Raw genomic sequence first — 23,062 nt, 5'->3', positions numbered from 1 at the left:
CCTGCTAATGCACCTAGGAAAGCAGTGGAGGATGGCCCAAGTCCTTGGTGCAGGGGCACCCACGTGGAAGAAGCTCTTGGCTCCTGGCTAGGGATCGGCCCAGCTTGGGCTGCTGTGGCCATTTGGGGAGTGAACAAACGGACAGAAAGCCTCTCTCTCTCTCTCTCTCCCCCTCTACCTTTCAAATCAGTGAATAAACCTAAAAAAATACACAGGAGATGCGAAAATGTTTATGTCAGTGTGTGTTGAGTAATAGAAGAACTTCAAAAAGAGCAGTGTTGCAGCAGGATAAGCTGCCTCCTGCCGCACCGCATCCCATATCAGTGCTGGTTCGAGTCCTGGCTGCTCCACTTCTGATCCAGCTCCCTGTAAATGCACCTGGGAAGGCAGCAGAGGATGGTCCCAGTGCTTGGGCCCCTGTGACCTTGTGGGAGACCTGGATGGAGCTCCTGGCTCCTGGCTTCAGCTTGACCCAGCCATGACTGTTGTGGCTATTTGGGCAATAAACCAGCAGATCAATGGTAGATCTCTCTGTCTCTCCCTGGCTCTCTATAACTCTGCTTTTCAAATAAAACAGAACAAATCTTAAAAAAAAAAAAAGTGTCACATATAAAATGAATGTGAATATATCCCCCAAGGAAAGCCTAAGAGGAAAAAGCAATTATTTATTTTTATTTATTTTTGACAGGCAGAGTGGACAGTGAGAGAGAGAGACAGAGAGAAAGGTCTTCCTTTTTTCCGTTGGTTCACCCCCTAATGACCGCTGTGGCCGGCGCACCGCGCTGATCCAAAGCCAGGATCCAGGTGCTTCTCCTGGTCTCCCATGCGGGTGCAGGGCCAAGCACTTGGGCCATCCTCCACTGCACTCCCAGGCCACAGCAGAGAGCTGGCCTGGAAGAGGGGCAACCGGGACAGAATCCAGGGCCCTGACCGACCGGGACTAGAACCCGGTGTGCCGGCGCCGCAGGCAGAGGATTAGCCTAGTGAGCCGCGGCGCTGGCCTAGGCAGCATTTCAAAGCAGCCCTGATGCTCAGGCTTTTTGTTAGTTAGGGCACCAGGAACGTAGCCTTCCTAAAACAAGCTGACTGGGGCCAGTGCTGTGGTACAGTGGGCTGGAGCCTCAGCCCACAGTGCTGGCACCTCATACGGAGTGCTCGCATGAGTCCCGGCTGCTCCACTTCTGATCTAACTCCTTGCTAATGCGCCTGGGAAAGCAGTGGAAGATGGCCCAAGTCCTTGGGCCCCTGCATCCACATGGGAGACCTGGGAGAAGCTCCTGGCTCCTGGCTTCAGACTGGCTCAGCTCCGGCCGTTGAGGCCATGTGGGGAATGAACCAGAGGATGGAAGACCTCGCTCTCTCTGTAACTCTTTATTTCAAATAAACAAAAATAAATCTTCAGAAAATTAGTTAAGGGAACAACAAAACAAAAACTGCACTTCTCAAAAAATTAGAAACCCAAGCCAAAGCACGAATACAGTTTAATGATTAAAGAAAAACCTGGAGAGAATTACTTGCCACGTTTGAGATAACAGGACCAAGAAGGGAAGATGACGGACTTCTCTCCCTCGGCACGCATCCCTGCTGCATGGTGACTCTCCACGCGCAGTCTGCAAGCTGAGGTGGGCGCAGCCCCGGGGGACCGGGTCAGAACTCGGCGGAGACACAGGCAGGCAATTTCAGGCCAGGAAGATGCAGGCCCCTGGTGTGCTCTGCTGGGAACCAGGTCAGCAGGTAGGGGTCTGGGAGTCAGGAAGAAGTGGAGGGCATCCAGGGTAGAGGTAGGGGAGCTGCCAGGCCTGGGCATGGATGTCAGAGGTAGAGCAAGGCAAAATGGACAGTGCACAGGTCTCAGGTACAGGGGTACAGAGGAGAGAAGGAGAAGACAGGGCAATATCTTTGTCCATTATTATTATTATTTACACATTTATTTGACAGACAGAGTTACAGACGGAGAGACAGAAAGGTCTTCCATCCGCTGGTTCACTTCCCAAATGGCTGCAACGGCCAGAGCTGGGCCAATCCGAAGCCAGGAGCCAGGAGCTTCTTCTGCGTCTCCCACGTGAGCACAGAGGCCCAAGCACTTGGGCCATCTGCTGCTGCTTGCCCAGGTCACAAGCAGAGAGCTGGCTCAGATGAGCAGTCACAGAGCCAGCCCCTGTCCGTTACTTTTTTTTTTTTTGACAGGCGGAGTGGACAGTGAGAGAGAGACAGAGAGAAAGGTCTTCCTTTGCCGTTGGTTCACCCTCCAATGGCCGCCGCGGCTGATGCGCTGCAGCCAGCGCACCGCGCTGATCCGAAGGCAGAAGCCAGGTGCTTCTCCTGGTCTCCCATGGGGTGCAGGGCCCAAGCACTTGGGCCATCCTCCACTGCACTCCCGGGCCATAGCAGAGAGCTGGCCTGGAAGAGGGGCAACCGGGACAGAATCCGGCACCCCATCTGGGACTAGAACCCGGTGTGCCGGCGCCACAAGGTGGAGGATTAGCCTGTTGAGCCGTGGCGCCGGCCCTGTCCATTACTTCTTGAAACAATTTTTTCTGTCACTCCTCTCTGCCCTGTCCTTTGGCGATTTTGATTCCTCCATTATTAGACTACTTGAAGTTGTTCTGTAGTTTTCTGATACTTTTCTTTTCCTTCTTTTGGATTTTTGTTTTGGAATATCTCCATTGCTGGGGCTTCAATTTCATTAATCTTTTCTCCTGTGGTGTCTAATGTGCCATTAATCCTGGCCCACATATTTAAAAAAAAGATTTTAGTTATTTGATAGAGTGATAGGGAGAGTCTTTTTTTTTTTTTTAAAGATTTATTTTATTTGAAAGTCAGAGTTACACAGAGAGAGAAGGAGAGGCAGAGAGAGAGAGAGAGAGAGACAGAGAAGGGTCTTTCACCTCCTGCTTCACCCCCTGGTGGGCCACAACAGCTGGAGATGCGCCAATCCAAAGCCAGGAGCTTCTTCCAAGTCTCCCACACAGGTGCAGGGGCTCAAGGACTTGGGCCCTCTTCTCTGCTTTCCCAGGCCATAGCAGAAAGCTGGATCGGAAGAGGAGCAGCCGGGACTAGAACCGGCACCCATATGAGATACCGGCACTGCAGGCGGAGGCTTTACCTGCTATGCCACAGTGCCAGCACCAAGAGACATCTTTTATCTGCTGGTTCACTCTGCAAATGGCCAAAGCACTAACACTCCAAAATAGGATGCCAGTGTCACAGCTGATGGCTTACCCTACTGTGCCACAATGCCAACTCCACATTTTTTTTTTTACAGGCAGAGTTAGACAGTGAGAGAGACAGAAAGGTCTTCCTTCCATTGGTTCACCCCCCAAATGGCTACCACAGCCGGCACACCGCGCTGATCCGAAGGCAGGAGCCAGGTGCTTCTCGGGGTCTCCCATGCGGGTGCAGGGCCCAAGAAACTTGGGTCATCCTCCACTGCCTTCCCGGGCCACAGCAGAGAGCTGGACTGGAAGAGGAGCAACCGGGACAGAATCCAGGGCCCCGACCGGGACTAGAACCCGGGGTGCCGGCGCCGCAGGCGGAGGATTAGCCTAGTGAGCCGGGTGCCGGCCTCACATTTTGACCTTGTGGTTTCCATGTCTGGAAGTTTTGCTTGTGCCCTCGCTATGGCTTCCTACTTACCTCTGAACACAGGAGCAGTGTCATAACTACTTTAATGTCTTCTCCGTTAATTCTAATGTTGGTGTGTAAATGTTGGGTCAGTTTGGATTATTAGTTTTTAAAATGATTTATTCATTTATTTTATTTGCAAGGCAGAATGACAGAGAGAGAGGGAGAAACTGTCCGTCCACTGGTTCATTCCACAAATGCCTGCAACAGCCAAGGCTGGGCCAGGCTGGAGCTGGGAGCCAGGAACTCCACCCAGTTCTCCTCTGTGTGTAGGATGGGCCCATGTGCTTGGGCCACCTCTGCCGCCTTCCCAGGTACATTAGCCGAAGTGGCTCGGAAGTGGAGCAGCTGAGATCCAAAGCAGCACTCTGATACAGGACTGGCACTGAGGGCAGAGGCTTAGTGCACTGAGCCACAATGCTGGTCACTCGACTGTCAGATTATTTCCCTTCCTATGCCTTATCTCTGGGTGCTGAACATGGGTAACTTTGCCTTGGAGGAGACTGCATAATTCTATAGGATTATTATTATTGATTCGTTTATTTGAAAGGCACAGTTAGAGAGGGAGAGATGGGAGATCTTCCATCTGCTGGCTCACTCCCCAAATGGCTGCAACAGCCAGGGCTGGGCCAGGCTGAAGTCAGGAGCTTCTTCTGGGTCTCCCACATGGGTGCAGGGGCCAAGCACTTGGGCCATCTTCTACTACGTTCCTAGGCCATAGCAGAGAGCTGGATCAGAAGCGGAGCAGCGAGGACTTGAACCGACACCCATCTGGGATGCTGGCACTGCAGGCGGCGGCTTTACCCGCTACACCGCAGCGCCGCCCACTCGTCGTCATCTTGTAAATCGTCTCCAGTGCTGCTTTGCAATGCGGTGAAGTCACTGGGACCCTTCTGGGGCTTGCTCTTATTTTCAGATGGATCTGGAGCAGTGCCCTCTAGCTGTCCTCCAACACAGAGGCAAGGCTTCCCGAGTACTCTATTCCGAGCCCGAGGTTTTTATTTTTGTTTGTTTGTTTGTTTGTTTTCCTGATGCTGGGAACAGGCACAGTTCCTGCTGAGTGACAGCAGGGAGGTTTTCACTCCGTTCCTTTGCCTGGCCTCATACAGTACTTGCGCAGGTCAGTCCTCCGCTCTCTGGGGGCTGTCTCCCCGTAGAGCTTTCTCTTCTCTGGTGTTCTGTCCGTGAATGCTAGCTGCACAGGTCTCCCTGGGCTCTCATCTCCCTGGCTCTGCCTGAGCTCCGCCTGCCTGAGCTGTGGCCCAGAACCTATCCAGGCAAGCAGAGGGGACACACTGTGGGGCTCACCCTGTTTGCCTGCCATCTCTCAGGGATCACTGTCCTTTGTTTTCTGATACGGACCCGTCAAAGCCATTTCTAAAAAAAATTCTTTGTGAGCATCAATATGTATTTGTTTATCTGGTGGTTCACTCCCCAAATGGTCGAAACGGCTGGAGCTGGGCCGATCTGAAAACAGGAGCCAGGAGCTTCCCCTGGGTCTCTCCTGTGGGGAGCAGGGGTCCAAGCATTTGGGCCATCCTTACTGCTTTCCAGGCACATTAGCAGGGAGCTGGACCGGAAGTGGAGCAGTGACGCCACAGCACCAGCCCCAAAGCCATTGTTTCTTGTGTTTTGATTGGCTCCTTTGGTTGTCTTGGGCGGGAGGGTGCACCTGCTCCTTGTCATCCCATCTTGGCTGGAACTGGAAGTCCCTGGCCAGTTCTCGTCTCCATTTGATAGCTCAGCTGTTTGCTGCTTTGGAGCCCACACCAGACCGCCTGAGCCGAGGCTGTGTGAATCCTGTGGCAGCCAAGTTGTCAACGTCTTCTTGGAGAGCTGCCTGATCTCACAGTGAGTCTGGCTCCTCTCTCAAGTTCCCACCTGCAGCTGGCTTCCGCTACCAGCACGCCCACACTCACCCCGTGTGCCAGCTCTGCACGCATGCCTGGGTCTCATCCAGGTAACCCGAGGTCCGAGCAAGACAGAGAGTTCGGGTGGCACTAGGCAGGAAGGCAGCCAGCTGCCCAGGCCTTCTGATTCTAGACTCGGCCATGAGTCTGGCCGGGTGGCCAGCTGAGGTCCAGGACCCAAGGAGGGTGACGAGTTGCCATCCGAGCCTGAAGATTCTGTGGTTCCGTCTCCTGTCCCCTGGCTCAGCAGGTTGGTGCATTTTCCGGGGAAACTCCGGCTTTCCTGATCATTTCTTTAGCGCACCGAGGACTGTATCGTACCGTTTCCTTTCACAAAATTGGTCAGTCAGCCGCAGCTGTTGGTGTGCGGTGTGACTGGGACTTTGGCCATAACAAGGCGAGGACCAAGGAAGGACCACGATGCCTCCCTGGGAGGTGACTTGTGAAAGGGAGCTGCCTGCTGGCCTCGGGTCAGCCGAGGTGCCGCACCACCAGAGAAGTGGCCCTGATTGTGAATTCCGCTTGGGTGTAGGGCAGGGGGGTCGGATGCCTTTAAAAGATCCCCAGGGGCCGGCGCTATGGCACAGTGGGTAAAGCCGCTGCCTGCAGTGCCGGCATCCCATATGGACACTGGTTCAAGTCCTGGCTGCTCCACTTCCGATCCAGCTCCCTGCTATGGCCTGGGTTAGCAGCAGAAGATGGCCCATGTCCTTGGGCCCCTGCACTCACGTGGGAGACCCGGAAGAAGCTCCTGGCTCCTGGCTTTGGATCAGCCCAGCTCTGGTGGTTAAGGCCATTTGCGGAGTGAACCAGCAGATGGAAGACCTCTCTCTTTCTCTCTGCCTCTACCTCTCTGTAACTCTTTCAAGTAAAATAAAATAATCTTAAGAAAAAAAAAACAAACAAGATTCCCTCCAGCTCCAAAGCTCTGTCTCTGTCCACTCAGGAGACGCCCAGGGTGGGAGGGAAAGTGGATGTCAGAAGGAAGAGGAGGAGCCGGCACTGCGGCTCAACAGGCTAATCCTCTGCCTTGTGGCGCTGGCACACCGGGCTCTAGCCCCGGTTGCCCCTCTTCCAGGCCAGCTCTCTGCTATGGCCCGGGAAGGCAGTGGAGGATGGCCCAGGTCCTTGGGCCCTGCACCCGCATGGGAGACCAGGAGAAGCTCCTGGCTCTTGGCTTCGGATCAGCGCGGTGTGCCGGCCGCAGCGGCCATTGGAGGGTGAACCAACGGTAAAGGAAGACCTTTCTCTCTGTCTCTCTCACTGTCCACTCTGCCTGTCAAAAAAAAAAAAAAAAAAAAGGAAGAGGAGGGAGGCCAGGACAGTTTGGTATCCAATGCGTGTTCATTTATTTTACACTTACAAAAGAAATTGCCCACCCCTTTACCCCATCCCCCAAAAAACAGTCTCTTTTTACAAACATTTAAAAATTAAAACCAAATGAAGATAGACAAGTTAATTTCAGTACAATTATTTTTCAGTGTAGCTGTCATAATTAGAGTTTAAATTTCCTACAAGTGACCAATGTCCAAGTAACTTATAGGGAAATCCTGATTATTGACCAAAGGAAAATTCCGTATTACAAGTTAGCAAATTCTAGTACAAAAATAGTCCACGTGTTGGAACAGCATTCCTCTGACCTCGGCCTCCGGCCAGTCTGCTGACTGCACAATCCCTAACGATTCTGGATGCTCGCTCTCACAAATGGCTCATTTGTCATAGCTGAAGCAGCACAGCGCCCGCTGCGGCAGGGGCCAGCGTCCACCTCGGGGCGTGCTAGAGACGGCAGGCCTGGGAGGCCGCGCTGGCCCCGGTTCTGCACAGGGGTGCCTGCGGGGAGGGGCGCGCTGCCCCCCTTCCGAGGCCACATCAGGCCCAGGACACAGGGCACGTCTCCTGCCAGTGTCTCCTCGTCCCCGTGGCCCGGCCAGGCGAGAGGCGGCCCTGGGCGTCGCTGCTGGCTAGCGTGCGGCCCCGCCCTGCGCGGCTACTTGTCCCTCAGGATGTCCAGCTGCTCCTGGCACTCGGTGAAGAGGCGCTGGAAGCGGAGGTTCTGCCCGATGACCGGCAGCAGCTCCTTCAGCAGCTCCCTCTTGCGCAGGCCCTGTGGACACAGGAGTGACAGCTGAGACAGGAGCCGAGATTGCAAGGGACTCCCTGGCCTCACAGAGGCCCCCCCATCCCCGCCCGGGTCTGCCTACTGGAGAAAACCACAGCAAGAAGAGGGTCCCCTCTGCCCGCGGGCGGTTGGTGCATGTGCGGGAGGAATGGCAGGCAGTGCGGGGATAAGGGAGGTGAGGGCTGGAGCAGTGTCTGCTCCTCTGTGCGCTGGCACAGCTCCTCCACCCCTCCACTGACTGGACAATGGCTCGGCCACCCAGGGCACGATGGAGGTGGCGTCTCAAGGTGGCAGTCGGGGTGAGGGGACGGCCATTTGGTGTTTGGGAGGGGCTGCTCCCTCACGTGCATGCTCTCTGGGAGTCTCAGTGAAACCCTGGGGGGTAAGGAGGTACTTGGAGGGCAGTGAACAACTTTGGTTTTAGTGTCTGGGCTCTGGATCCTGGTGCCTTTCTAAAAATTGTTTGAGAAAGAAAAATAGAGCGAGCGAGCGAGCGAGCAAACACATCCATCCGCTGGTTCGCTCCTCAAATGCCCACGTCGGCTGGGGCTGGGCCCAGGCCAGAGTGGAGAGGCAGGACTCAATCCCCTGAGCCGTCACCAGGTCCTCCTAGGGTCTCCATCAGCAGGAATCTGGACTTGGAGCCAGGCCTGAGTTTCAGGCTCCGATGCGGGCCATGGGCATCTTCACGGGTGCCTTGCCCACACCTCCTACGCCTGGGCACACGGGCAGCAGGATCTGCAGCCCCCGAGGTGCACAGCTGCTTCCAGGGGCAGAGCGGGGCGGGGAGGGGAGGAGTCAGACACCATTACACCCAAAGAGAAGGCCTAAGGCTAAAGAAAGGTGACAGCTGTGCTTGTTAACAGGGCAAGAAGTGAAGGAAGAAGAACGACATGGAGGTCCCAGGAGTGGCGACACGGTGGCCACAGGAGCCGGACAAGCGGGAGAAAGGGGATGATGTACGAGCGGAGGGGAAGGGCGGCTGAGGGGGGAGATGGCCCAGGAGAGCGGCAGGCGGACAGCATGGCAGACGGGCCCACTGCCCACACAGCAGGCCCCCAGGAGACAGAGAAGGAAATAAGTGAAGAAGTGACGTGGTACACGCACACAACGAAAGAGACATGAAGGCTCTAGACTGGAAGCTCCACAGAGTGCTGGTCAAGGAGACACAGAACTGACACGTTAGAATGGAACAGAGTTCAGCAAGGCCGTCGAAAAATCCTGAAACTTTCTAAAGAACAAGAGTGTATCACCTACAAAGGAAGAGATGGAAAGATGGAAAGATAATTCAGCATAATAGTGGGAAAAAAAAACAAACTCACAACGTAGAATGTTTTTATCCAGCCAGAGTTATTCATAGAGGACCGGACCTAAGAAGAGCTGCCCTGAAAGGCTTGAGAGGAAATACTCAAAGTAATGAGAGAAACCCAGATGCTAAAAGAAGTGCAGAAAGGAACATGATCCACTTGCTACAGTTTATGCCGTCGTCAGTGCTGTGGCGTAGTAGGTTAAGTCTTTTTTTTTTTTTTTTTTTTTTTTTTTGACAGGCATGGTAGACAGTGAGAGAGAGAGACAGAGAGAAAGGTCTTCCTTTTTCCATTGCACCCTCCAATGGCCGCTGTGGCGGGTGCGCTGCGGCTGGCGCACCGTGTTGATCCGAAGCCAGGAGCCAGGTGCTTCTCCTGGTCTCCCATGGGGTGCAGGGCCCAAGGACCTGGGCCATCCTCCACTGCACTCCCGGGCCACAGCAGAGAGCTGGCCTGGAAGAGGAGCGACTGGGACAGAATCCGGCGCCCTGACCGGGACTAGAACCCAGTGTGCCAGCGCCACAAGGCGGAGGATTAGCCTATTGAGCTGCGGCGCTGGCCAGGTTAAGTCTTATTTTTTTTTTTTTTAAGACTTTTTTATTTATTTGAAAGGCAGAATGACTGAGCAAGAGGGACGGAGAATGAGAGCGAGACCTCCCATCTGCTGGTTCACTCCTAAAAAGGCCACAACGGGGGCCGACACTGTGGTGCAGTGGGGCTAAGCCTCCACCTGCGGTGCCGGCATCCCATATGGGCGCCGGCTGGAGTCCCAGCTGCTCCTCTTCTGATCCAGCTCTCTGCTTGGGGCCTGGGAAAGCAGTAGAGGATGGCCCAAGTGCTTCGGCCCCTGCACCCGTGTGGGGACCTGGAGGAAGCTCCTGGCTCCTGGGTTTGGATCAGCTCAGCTCCAGCCAGTGCAGCCTTTTGAGGAGTGAACCAGTGGATGGAAGACCGTTCTGTCTCTTCCTCTCAGATAATAAATCATCTTTTTTTAATGACCACAATAGCCGGAGTTGGGCCAGGACAAAGCCAGGGCCTAGGAACTCCATCAGGGTCTCCCATGTGGGTGGCAGAAACCTAAGTACTTAGGCCATCACTTCGGCTTTCGCAGAGAGTCAGATCAGAAGTATGGAGGACTCGACCCAGCACTCCAATATGGAATGCTGGCATCCTAAGAGGCGGATTAGCCCACTACCCTACAATGCACGTCTCCATTTTCCCTATCTCATATAAACTCAGAGGACAAAAAAATGTAAGAATTACCCCCAACCCACTTACAAGGGACATATAACCTTGATTCTAAAACTAGAAAGGAGAGAGAGCATGACAACGGAAGATTTTATGTCCATGTCACCTACAGGGCATGTTGCCCCGCCCCCTCCTCCCCACTGCACCCCGTTTCCTCCCTTTGTGCTGAGACCCTTGGTGCAGGAGCTAGGCTCGGCCTGCCCCAGACTCCTGGCAAACAGATCCGCCCCACTTCCCGCCAGCTGCAAGTCCCCTGCCTCCCAGCGGAGGCAGCAGATTCCCTCTTCAGCCAGATAAAAGCCCAGCCCTGCAGGCAGTCTCTCTGCAGTCTGTCTCTGTGGAAGTTGGTCTCCTTCTCCTTTTTCCGTCTCTCTTCTCTAGGGGTAATGAAAAGCCAGAACCCGAGCTACTCCAAACCTTACATCACCCATGAAAGCAGCTGAACAAATCCTAAGTTATTAACAATCAGTTCCAACAGTGGCTTGAAAAGACAGTAACTATGACCAAGTTTCCCTATGAAAGCAGGATGGTTTAATATTAGAGAACTTACACACATTATTGACAGAGTCTACTGCTATACTGGAGTGGTTAGTAAGAACAATAAGAAACGGGAAAAAAGGCATGTAGCTGGAAAATAAGAAATAAAACAATTATGTAAGCTGACTTAATTGCTTGTTTCATATAAAGACACAAAACTATTAACAAAATCAATGAAAAGAATAGAAATGTGTAGAAATACGGGTAGTACCTAATATATGCCAATAAGCATTAACACACAGCAGCAATAATCATAAAACAGAATGAATGGGGCTGACGCTATGGTGCAGTGGGCTAAGCTGCCATCTGCGGTGCCGGCATCCTATATGGGTGCCAGTAGGTGTCCCGGCTGCTCTGCTTCCCATCCAGCTCCCTGCTAATGTACTTGGGAAAGCAGTGGGAGATGGCCCGAGTGCTTGGGCCCCTGCACCCATGTGGGAGACCTGGAAGCTCCTGGCTCTTGGCTTCAGCCTATTCTAGCCCCAGCCATGGCGGTCATCTGGGGAATGAAACAGTGGATGGAAGACCTCTCTCTTTTTTTTCTCTCTCTGTAACTGTTGCCTTTCAAATAAAATAAAATAAAATCTTAAAAAAAAAAAAAAAGCAGAATGAATAATAGAACATTTAGAATAGCCACAATTATAAAATAGCTAACAATAAATCCAAGAAAAGACGTGCATGGTTTGTGTGCTAAAATTATAAACTTCACTGAAAGATTTTTGAAGAAAATCTAAACAAATGGAGAGAAAATATAGGTATAGTAACAATGCCAATTCTTTTTAACTGAACCCACCAATTTCAATGTATCTCCAGCTAAACACCCATTAGAGCTTCCTACAGAATTTGACAAGCTAACCTTAACATCTACATGGAGGCCTGGAAAGTCAAGCTCTGCGAGTTTATGGTGCAGCGAGCGTTGAAGGTCAATTTTAGAAACAGACCCTTAGGAGAGAGGAGAGAGGATATAAATACCAAAAAGTAAAGAATACCAAAGCTGCTAAAGAATCTGAATCCCAATATGCCAAAAAATTTAAGCAAAAGAATGAAAATATAATTTCTGATGTGCAGCATATGTGGCGACAAAGTGTCAGAAAAGCCAGGAGAGAGGAGACTGAAGGACACCATCAGAGGTTCTTCGCAGACAAGTAAGGTGGGATCCCACCACCTGAAGGAGACTGTGGGAACTTAAAGGCACATGTCATGTGCTACACGCCCTAAAACAATCGCCGAAACAAAACTCACAGCGTTGTGGCACAGTAGGTTAATCCTCCACCTGCGGTGCTGGCATCCCATAGGGGCACTAGTTCTAGTCCCAGCTGTTCCTCTTCCAATCCAGCTCTCTGCTATGGCCTGGGAAAGCAGAAGATGGCCCGAGTCCTTGGGCCCCAGCACCCATGTGGGAGACCCAGAAGAAGCTCCTGGCTCCTGGTTTTGGAATGGCCCAGCTCCAGCTATTGCAGCCATCTGGGGAGTGACCCAGTGGATGGAAGACCTCTCTCTTTATCTCTCCCTCTCACTATCTATAACTCTACCTCTCAAATAATAAAATCTTTAAAAATAAAAAAACAAAAAACACACATTCAATCCTCAAACAAACAAAAGAATTATAGCTAATAAACAGATACAACAGAATCATGGAAACTGCTGAATTCATTCAAAAGAAAGCAGGAAGACGACAGACAAGATGTTAGACTGCCACCCAGGCATTTTGATAAGGTTATATTAAAAGGCACAGATCAACAGATACTAATTAGGAAGCTGTACAACCAGACAAATTCCTAATCAAGACCCAAAATGGTAGGAAATTTCACAACATTTGGCTTGTCTTACCCCCATCTTCCTGCACAGGGTGGCAGGAAGCAAGCCAATTCTACTCTTGCTTCCACTCTCGGGACAGAAGGGAACATGAGGAACCTGCTTATAACTTCCTGGCTTCCTAGATGACTGCCCAAGGACTGGCTTCCGGCTTGCCGGGAATGCAGCATAAATGGGGCCAGGACGCAGGCTGCTGGAGGCGGGCAGGCCCCCCCGTGTGTGAGAGCTGCAGCAGACATGCAGACTCATGGGAGCCTTGGGGCAGGAGAGTACAGTGGGATCTCTGAAGACACCAACAGAACATCTAAGATCCGGACAAGCAGGGAAATAGAGACAGTTCAAAGCAGCCCTATATCTGGAGAAATTGGAAAAGGAAAAAAAAAAACAAACAAAAAAGGCAGGTGCTTAGGCATGGGAAATATCTGCAGAAAAAGGCCTGAAATGACCTCAGTCTTCACGCACCACTGATCAGAGATCCTCACCTGAATGGAGCTGGCCCACAAAGACCAGCAGAGGTGACTTTTTCTTTTATTTTATTAAAGTGACTAAGATTCAACAAAAGATCACATGTAAGCAAGGAAACAGGGTAACATGGCCCATTTAAAGGAACAAAATAATTCTCTAGAAACTGACCCTAAAGAAACACAAACCTGGGACTTGGGTAACAAAGATGGTACAACTAATGTCTTAGGGGGCCTGCATTGTGGCGCAGTGGGCACCGGCATCCCACATGGGCGCTGGCTGGCTCGTGTTCCAGCTGCTCCACTTCCAATCCAGCTCCCTGCTGATGAAGCAGCAGAGGATGGTCCAAGTGTCTGGGCCCCTGTCATCCATGTGGGAGACCTGGAGGAAGCTCCTGGCTTCGGCCTGGCACAGTGCTCGCCATTGTGGCCATTTGGGGAGTGAACCAGCAGATGGAAGAGCTCTCTCTCTCTCTTAGATTTACTTATTTATTTGAAAATCAGAGTTATACACAGAGAGAGAAGAAGAAGCAGAGAGAGAGAGAGAGGTCTTCCATCTGCTGTTTCACTCCCCAGATGGCCGCAACAGCCAGGGCCGTGCCAATCTGAAGCCAGGAGCTTCTTTCAGGTCTCCCACGTGGGCTTGTACCTAGCACAGCCCTAGTCATTGAGGGCATTTGGGGAGTGAAACAGCAGATAGAACATTTCTCTCTCTGTAATTCTTCCTCCCTCCCTCCCTTCTTCCCTCCCTCCCTCTCTCTTTCTTTCTTTTTTAAAGAGTTATTTATTTACTTGAAAATCAGAGTTACACAGAGAGAGGAGAGGCAGAGAGAGAGAGAGACAGGACTTTCATCCGCTGGTTCACTCTCCAACTGGCCACAACGGCTGGTGCTGCACCGATCCGAAGCCAGGAGCCAGGAGCTTCTTCTTGGTCTCCCACGTGGGTGCAGGGTCCCAAGGACTCGGGCCATCTTCTACTGCTTTCCCAGGCCATAGCAGAGAGCTGGATTGGAAGTGGAGCAGCTGAGTCTTGAACTGGCACCCATATGGAATGCCTGCACGGCAGGTGGCAGCTTTATCCATTATATCACAGTGCGGGCCCCAACTCCGCCTTTCAAATAAATAAATAAACCTTTAAAAAAGAAAAAGAAAGCAGCAAGAGAAAAAGTGAGTCATCACAGAGAGGGATCCTCAGTAAGGGCTTCCATGGATTTCTCAGCATAAACACTGCAGGCTTGGGTAACAGGAAAGTGAAGTGCCCACAGAAGATAACATTCGCAAAGTATCCTTCAAAAACCAGGCAGAAAGGAAGATATTTCCTGCCAGACCTACCCCTAAAAATATTAAAGAGAGTCTTCCAGGTAGAAATGAAAGGATGCTATGAAGTAACACATAAAGGTCTCAGATGAACGTTAATATATAGTCAAACACAAAAACTTTACTGTAATTTTGGTTGGTAACTCCACTTTTAACTATTTTACAGGATTTAAAAGACAAAAGGATAAAAGAGTGGGCATATGATAAATAATAATAGAATTAGTGACATTAACAACATGAAGTGGGTGGAGCAGAGCGATAAAGAAACTACAGGGGTTGGCACAGTGGCACAGCGCATTGACACCCTGGCCTAGAGTGCTGGCATCCCATATGGGTGCCAGTTCGCGTCTCAGCTGCTCCACTTCTGATCCAGCTCTCTGCTATGGCCTGGGAAAGCAGTAGAAGATGCCCCAAGTCCTTGGGTCCCTGCACCCATGTGGGAGAATGGAGGAGGCTACTGGCTCCTGGCTTCGCATTGGCACAGTTCCGGCTGTTGCAGCCAACTGGGGAGTGAACCATCGGATGGAAGACTGACCTCCCTCCCTCCCTCCCTCCCTCCCTCCCTCTCTCTCTCTCTCTCTCTCTCTCTCTCTCTGCCTCTCCTCTCTTTGTGTAACTCTGACTTCCAAATAAATAAATAAATCTTTAAAAAAAAAAAAAAAGAAACTACAGAGTTCTTTGGCCGGCACCACAGCACAATAGGCTAATCCTCCACCTGCGGCGCCAGCACCCCAGGTTCTAGTCCCGGTCAGGGCGCCGGATTCTGTCCCGGTTGCCCCTCTTCCAGGCCAGCTCTCTGCTATGGCCCAGAAGTGCAGTGGAGGATGGCCCAAGTGCTTGGGCCCTGCATCCACATGGGAGACCAGGAGAAGCACCTGACTCCTGGCTTCAGATCAGCACAATGTGCTAGCCGCAGCGTGCCGGCCACGGCGGCCATTGGAGGGTGAACCAACGGCAAAGGAAGACCTTTCTCTCTGTTTCTCTCTCTCACTGTCTACTCTGCTTGTAAAAAAAAAAAAAGAGGCCGGCGCCGCGGCTCAGTAGGCTAATCCTCCGCCTTGCGGCACCGGCACACCGGGTTCTAGTCCCGGTCGGGGCACTGATCCTGTCCCAGTTGCCCCTCTTCCAGGCCAGCTCTCTGCTGTGGCCAGGGAGTGCAGTGGAGGATGGCCCAAGTGCTTGGGCCCTGCACCCCATGGGAGACCAGGAGAAGCACCTGGCTCCTGCCATCGGAACAGCGCGGTGCGCCAGCCGCAGTGCGCCTACCGCGGCGGCCAATGGAGGGTGAACCAACAGCAAAAAGGAAGACCTTTCTCTCTGTCTCCCTCTACTACTGTCCACTCTGCCTGTCAAAAAAAAAAAAAAAAAGAAAAGAAAAGAAAAAGAAAGAAAGAGAGAGAGAGAGAGACAAAGAAACAAACTACACAGTTCTTGGGTACAAATGAAATTAAAATGTTATCAGTTTTAGGGCTGGCACTGTGGCATAGTGAATAAAGCTACTTCCTACAGTGCCAGCATCCCATATGGGCACCGTTTTGAGTGCTTGCTGCTCCACTACAGATCCAGTTCCCTGCTAATGTCCATAGGAAAGCAGCAAAAGACAGCCCAAATACCTGGGCCCCTGCACCTGCCTGGAAGACCTGGAAGATGCTCCTGGCTTCAAATCGGCCCAGAAGCTCCAGCCATTGAGGGCATTTGGAGAAGTGAACCAGTGGATGTAAGACTTCTCTCTCTGTTCCTCCCTCCCTCTAACTCTGCTTTTCAAATAATAAAAATAAATATTTTAAAAAAGAAACTTGTTAACTTAAAATATTATGACTTTAGAATATTTTATGCAATCCCCATAGTAACCATAAAGAAAATATCTATGGAATACACACGAAAGGAATCAAACCATGCCCCTAAGGGGGAATGGGGGAATCAAACGCAACAGAAGAGTGAAGGAGGAAACTGATCACCCCAAAAAAGAAAAAAAAAGCTATAAAACATACAGAAAATAAACATAAAATGGCAATACTAAATTCTTACCTATCAGTACATAAATTAAATGTGAATAGATTAAGCTCCTTAATCAAAAGATAGAGATTTACAGAATAAAGAACAGGATCTCATTATAGTCACCCCTTGGTATCTGTGGGGGATTGGTTCTAGGACGCCCTGCCTAGGATGTGCCTGAATGTGCTTGGGAAAGCAGAGGAGGATGGTCCAAGTACTTGGGCCCCTGCACCCACGTGGGAGACCTGGATGAAGCTCCTGGCTCAGCCTAGCCCAGCCGTGGCCATTGTAGCCATCTGGGGAGTAAATCAGCAGATGGAAGACCTCTCTCTCACTCTCTGTAACTTTGACTTTCAAATAAATAAATATATCTTAAAAAAAATGTTGGGGCTGGCACTGCAGTGCAGCAGATTAAAGCCCCAGCCTGCAATGCTGGCATCCCATAGGGCACCAGTTCAAGCCCCATCCAGCTCCCTGCTAATGCGGCTAGGAAAGCAGTAGAGGATGGCTCAAGTGCTTGGACCCCTGCATTCATGTGAGAGACCCGGAAGAAGCTCCTGGCTCCTGGCTTCAGATTGGCTGAACTCAGCTCAGTTCCAGCCATTGCGGCCATCTGGGGAGTGAACCAGCAGATGGAAGAGCTCTGTCTGTACCACTGTCTTTCAAATAAATAAAATAAATTTAAAAATTCTTATAAAAACTGTTAAGAGACAAAGATGGACATTACACAATGCTGATACAAAGAATGCACCAAGACAACTCAGCAGTTATAAAGACACATGCTCCAAACAGCAGAGTGCCCGACCACATGAGGCAACATGGTCCCGACTGGAGGGAGAATAGTAGGAGACTGTGATACCTACTTTTAGTGGCAGAGAGAACAACTGGACAGATAATCAGAAAAGAGAGGACCTCAACACCACCACAGACCAAGTGGATCCAATGAATGTATACAGAACATTCCACCAAAAGACAGCTGGAGACTTTTCTCAAGTAGATATGGAACATTCCCCAAGACAGGCCACAGGTTAGGCCATAAGATAAGTCTTAATACATCTAAAAAGTTTTACGTTGGAGTGGGCCTTGTGCTGTAGTGATTAAGTTGCTGCTTGGGAAGCCTGCATGTCACACTGGAGTGACTCGGGAGAATCTTGGCTCCTCCACTTCGATCCAGGTTCCTGAAATGCTCACCCAGTAAGGCATCAGATGATGAACTCAAGTACTTGGGTCCCTGCCATCCATGTGAGAGATCTGGATTGAATTCTGAGCTTCCAGCTTCAGCCTGGCCCAGCCTCAAATATTGTAGGCATTTGGGCCTGAACCATGGATGGAAGATTCAAATAAATATATCAGTAAATCTTTTTTTAAAAAAGAGGAGGGGGGTAACTTTATTAACAATGCCACAAAAATAAAAAGGATTCTACCTAAGGGAATACTATGAACAACCACAAGCTAATAAATTAGATGAATTACTAGAAACATATGAACTAATAGGACTAAAATATAACTAAAATACACTAAATAATTAAATACTAAATTATATAACTAAATACTAAAAAAACCCAAAATGCAAATAAAACAGGACTAAAATAAAATATCTGAACAGGGGCCAGTCTTGTGGCATAGCAGGTCATGCTACTGCCTGCAAACGCCAGCATCCCATTTTGGAACCCTGGTGCAAGGAATCCCACATGGACGTGGGTTTGAGTTCCAGCTGCTCCACTTCTGACCCAGCTTCCTGCTAATATGCCTGGGAAAGCAGTGGAAGATGGCCCAAACACGTGGGCCCTTGCCACCCACATGGGAGACTCAGATGGAGTTCCTGTCTCCTGGCTTTGATCTGGCCCAGCCCCAGTGGCTATGGGCATTTGGGGAGTGAACCAGTAGATGGGAGTTCTCCCCACCACAACCCCACCCAATAACTCTGCCTTTCAAATAAATAAATCTTAAAAAAAAAAAAAAAAAGCCTAAGATGTAGGTGAATTCTATCAAACATTTGAAAAAGAATTAACAACAATCCTCAACATACACTTCCAAACACTGAATAGAAAGAAACACTTCAAAATTCATTCTGTGACACAAATCGAAGTCAGATGATGAAATTAAAACAGAATTGCAGATAAATATCCCTTGAGAACAATGCTATAAAAACTCTCAACGAAATACAATCAGAATTCCACAGCACATTTGAAGAGTTATACATCTGACCAAGTGGTATTTACTCCTGGAATGCATAGATGGTTCAACACATGAAAATTAACTAATGTAATAAACATTAACAGAATGAAGGAGTAAAACCTCACATGATCCTAAGTGATGTGGAAAAAGCATTTCACAAATTCCCATGCTACTTCATGGTGAAAAAACTCCACAAACTAGGAATAAAATGAATTACCTCAACGTAATAAACACCATATCTGAAAAGCCAAGAGCTAACATCGTACTCAATGCTGAGGGTATGAACACTTTTCCTCTGCGCTGGGGACAACAGAAGATGTTTCCTTTCACCATTTCTATTTAACAAAGCAATTACGGTCCTATGCAGAGCAACGAAGCAAGAAATAAAATCAGGAAGAACAAAAATGATGTCTTGAAAACTCTAAAGAGTTCAAAAGACACTGTTAACCCTGATATATAAATTCAGCAGGGGCCAGGACTGTGGCATAGCAGGTAAAGCCACCGCCTGCAGTGCCAGCATCTCATATGGGCACTGGTTCAAATCCTGGCTGCTCTACTTCTGATCCAGCTCTCTGCTATGGCCTAGCACCCACGTGGGAGGCCCAGAAGCAGCTTCTGGCTCCTGGCTTTGGATCAGCGCAGCTCCAGGCATTGCAGCCAATTGAGGAGTGAACCAGCAGTTAGATGACCTCTCTCTCTACCTCTCCTTTTCTCTCTGTGCAACTTCTTCAAATAAATGTCTTTAAAAAAAATAAATTCAGCAAATTTGCATGATGCAAAATCAAAATTCAGTTGCATTTGTATATACTGACAAGAAATAATGTGAAAAGGAAACGAAGAGAAAAATCGCACTGTCAATTATATATGACTAGGCCGGTGCCGCGGCTCACTAGGCTAATCCTCCGCCTGCGGCACCGGCACACCGGGTTCTAGTCCCGGTTGGGGCGCCAGGTACTAGTCCCGATTGCTCCTCTTCCAGTCCAGCTCTCTGCTATGGCCCGGGAGGGCAGCGGAGGATGGCCCAAGTGCTTGGGTCCCTACATCCGCATGGGAGACAGGGAGGAAGTACCCGGCTCCTGGCTTCGGATCGGCACAGCGCCGGGTGTGGCAGCCATTAGGGGAGTGAACCAACGGAAGGAAGACCTTTCTCTCTGTCTCTCTCTCTCTAACTCTGCCTGGCAAAAAAAATTATATATGACTTAAGTTAAGATGCCTACATCCCGGCCAGCGCCGCAGCTCATCCTGGTCGGGGCGCCAGATTCTGTCCCGGTTGCCCCTCTTCCAGGCCAGCTCTCTGCTGTGGCCCGGGAAGGCAGTGGAGGATGGCCCAAGTGCTTGGGCCCTGCACCAGCATGGGAGACCAGGAGAAGCACCTGGCTCCTGCCTTCGGATCAGCGCGGTGTGCCGGCCACAGTGCCCCAGCCGCAGTGGCCATTGGAGGGTGAACCAACGGCAAAGGAAGACCTTTCTCTCTGTTTCTCTCTCTCACTGTCCACTCTGCCTGTCAAAAATTAAAAAAAAAAAAAAAAAAAAAAAAGATGCCTACATCCCATATTGGGCTACCTTTGTTTGAATCCTAGCTCTGCTCCCCCTAGTCTCAGCTGCTGCTGCTTCTGTTTTTTTAAAAAAGATTTTTTAAAAAGATTTATTTAATTTTATTTGAAAGTCAGAGTTACACAGGGAGAGGAGAGGCAGAGAGAGAGAGGTCTTCCATTCGCTGGTTCACTCCCCATTTGGCCACAATGGCCAGAGTTGCACTGATCTGAAGCCAGAAGCCAGTAGCTGCTTTTGGGTATCCCACATGGGTGCAGGGGCTCAAGGACTCGGGCCATCTTCTACTGCTTTCCCAGGCCATAGCAGAGAGCTGGATTGGAAGTGGAACAGCCGGGACTCGAACCGGTGCCCATATGTGATGCCGGCACTGAAGGCAGCAGCTTTACCTGCTACGCCACAGCGCCGGCTATTCATTCATTCATTTGAAAGTCAATTACACAGAGAGAGCAGGAGAGGCAGAGAGGTCTTCCATCCGCTGGTTCACTCCCTAGCTGGCTGCAACGTCCGGAGCTGCGCCAATCTGAAGCCAGGAGCCAGGAGCCAGGAGCTTCTTCCAGGTCTTTCACGTGGGTGCAGGGGCCCAAGGACTTGGGCCATCTTCTGCTTTCCCAGGCCATAGCAGAGAGCTAGATTGGAAGTGGAGCAGCCAGGACTCAAACCATAGCTTTACCTGCTATGCCACAGCGCTGGTCCCAAGATTCATTTAATTGAATGGCAGAGTTACTTGTTACAGAGAGGGGGAGAGATAAAGTATATCTTCTGCCCATTGGCCAAAGCCAGGACCTCAGGACTCCTTTTGGGTCTCTCATGTAGGTGGCAGGGGACCAAGCACTGGGGCCATTTCCCTGCTAATGACCTGGAAAAGCAGAAGATGGTCCAAGTGTTTGGGCCCCTGAACCCCATGGGAGACCTGGAAGCAGCTCTAAACTCCTGATTTTGGCCTGGCCCAGCCTGGACATTGTGGTCATTCGGGGAATGAACCAGTGCATGAAGATCCCTCCTACCGCCCCCATAACACTGACTTTCAAACATAGATATCTTTAAAACAATAAAAACCGTTTGGAGGGAGGTGTCTGGCATAGCAGTTATGATATCGCCTGGAGTGCCTATATCCCAGACTGGAGTGCCTATATCCCAGACTGGAGTGCCTATATCCCAGACTGGAGTGCCTATACTCCAGACTGGAGTGCCTATATCCCAGACTGGAGTGCCTATATCCCATACTGGAGTGCCTATATCCCATACTGGAGTGCCTATATCCCATACTGGAGTGCCTATACCCCAGACTGGAGTGCCTATAGCCCAGACTGGAGTGCCTATATCCCAGACTGGAGTGCCTATACCCCATACTGGAGTGCCTATATCCCAGACTGGAGTGCCTATATCCCAGACTGGAGTGCCTATATCCCATACTGGAGTGCCTATATCCCATACTGGAGTGCCTATATCCCAGACTGGAGTGCCTATACCCCATACTGGAGTGCCTATATCCCAGACTGGAGTGCCTATAGCCCATACTGGAGTGCCTATATCCCAGACTGGAGTGCCTATAGCCCATACTGGAGTGCCTATAGCCCAGACTGGAGTGCCTATACCCCATACTGGAGTGCCTATAGCCCAGACTGGAGTGCCTATAGCCCAGACTGGAGTGCCTATATCCCAGACTGGAGTGCCTATATCCCAGACTGGAGTGCCTGAGTTCCAGTCCCGGCTCTGTCCCCCATCCCAGCTTCCCACTAATATATACTCTGGGGAGCAGTTGGTGATGGCTCAAATGCCTGGGTTCCCATGTGGGAGACCCAGACAGAGTTCCAGACTCCTGGCGTTGGCCTAGCCCAGTACCAGCTGCTGTTGGCATTTAGGGGGAGTAAATGATGAGAGTAAGTGGATGGATGATCTCTGTTTCTGTCTCTCTGCCTTTCAAATAAATACAAAACAAACTTTTTTAAAAAGGTAAGTTGTGGTGCAAAAATTTTTTTAAATCCATGTGAAGGTTTTTCATAATATGCATCTCTCATTACCTTTTTGAAGATTTCACTTCCCAAATGGCTACAATGGCCAAGGCTGGGCCAGGCCAAAGTCAGGAGCCAAGGGCTTCATCCAGGTCTCCCACGTGGGTGGCAGGAGCCTATGCGTTTGGGCCATCCTCCACTGCTTTCCTAGGTGCATTAGCAGGAAGATGGATTGCAAGTGGAGCAACTGGGACTTGAACCAGCTCTCACATAGGATGCCAGAGTCGCAGGCCTAACCCACAGTGCCACAGCACCAGCCCCTCGAATGACTTCAACAAACGATTTTTAAATACCATGTCCAGCAAATGATTAAAAAACAAGAAGGCACAGAAGGAGGTAAGACAGTGCGAGTGACAACCATCCCCAGCATATGAAGGTAACAGGAACAGACAGGATTTACTGAGGCTCCCAATATCAGAACTATCCAACATCAACCTTTGAAAACAAAATAACTGGCTAGAAGTGATGGCACAGCCCCTTGCTGACAACAGGCGTCTACGGGGCACCCACTGCCACTGCCACCAGTACCACCACAGCTGGGCGCTGTCCCTGTGGTGAGGAGGAGGATCACAAGCTCATCAGCACAAGCACATAGAGAAAACACAGTGTTTTATGACATAAATCTGTGATCAAGTTTAGCATTTGGATGCTTGGCATCTAAACTATCTTGTGCACGCACTATGCTAGCAGCAAAGAATCTGTGAAGTTTCGGCCGGCAACCTGAAGAGATGCAGAGAATTCTTCAAGTGATCTACAAATGTCACACTGCTATGGACACTGAGTTTCCAGGTGTGGCTTCAAGACCCACTGGAGAATTCAGGACCACGCTGACTACTGCCATACCATGTAGACTTGTTAAAGATAGCTTAGCTAGAATTCACATTTATGAATGAGCAAAGAGAACACCCTCCAGGAACTTCAACTTGGCAGCTTAATTTTAAATTTAATTTTATGTCAGTGAGAAATAAATATGTAATCCAAACTG

At 50.2% G+C, this 23,062-nt stretch overlaps 1 protein-coding gene across 3 annotated transcripts in view; it reads right to left on the bottom strand.

The window, feature by feature from the left end:
- Nucleotides 1-6,893: 6,893 nt before the first annotated feature.
- LOC133751906 (protein HIRA) overlaps nucleotides 6,894-23,062 on the bottom strand; it is a 99,330-nt gene continuing 83,161 nt past the window's right edge. For all 3 annotated transcript variants that reach the window (XM_062182114.1, XM_062182115.1, XM_062182116.1), the window contains one exon: nucleotides 6,894-7,638. In XM_062182114.1, coding sequence (XP_062038098.1) covers nucleotides 7,522-7,638 — 117 coding nt within the window. In that variant the 3' untranslated portion in view covers nucleotides 6,894-7,521. The remainder of the gene's footprint in view (nucleotides 7,639-23,062) is intronic.

The sequence above is a fragment of the Lepus europaeus genome, chromosome 23 (genome assembly GCF_033115175.1).
Source record: "Lepus europaeus isolate LE1 chromosome 23, mLepTim1.pri, whole genome shotgun sequence".
Classification (NCBI taxonomy): Eukaryota; Metazoa; Chordata; class Mammalia; order Lagomorpha; family Leporidae; genus Lepus; species Lepus europaeus.
Note: the sequence above shows the minus strand (reverse complement) of the source record. Positions and strands in the feature narration are given on the sequence as shown.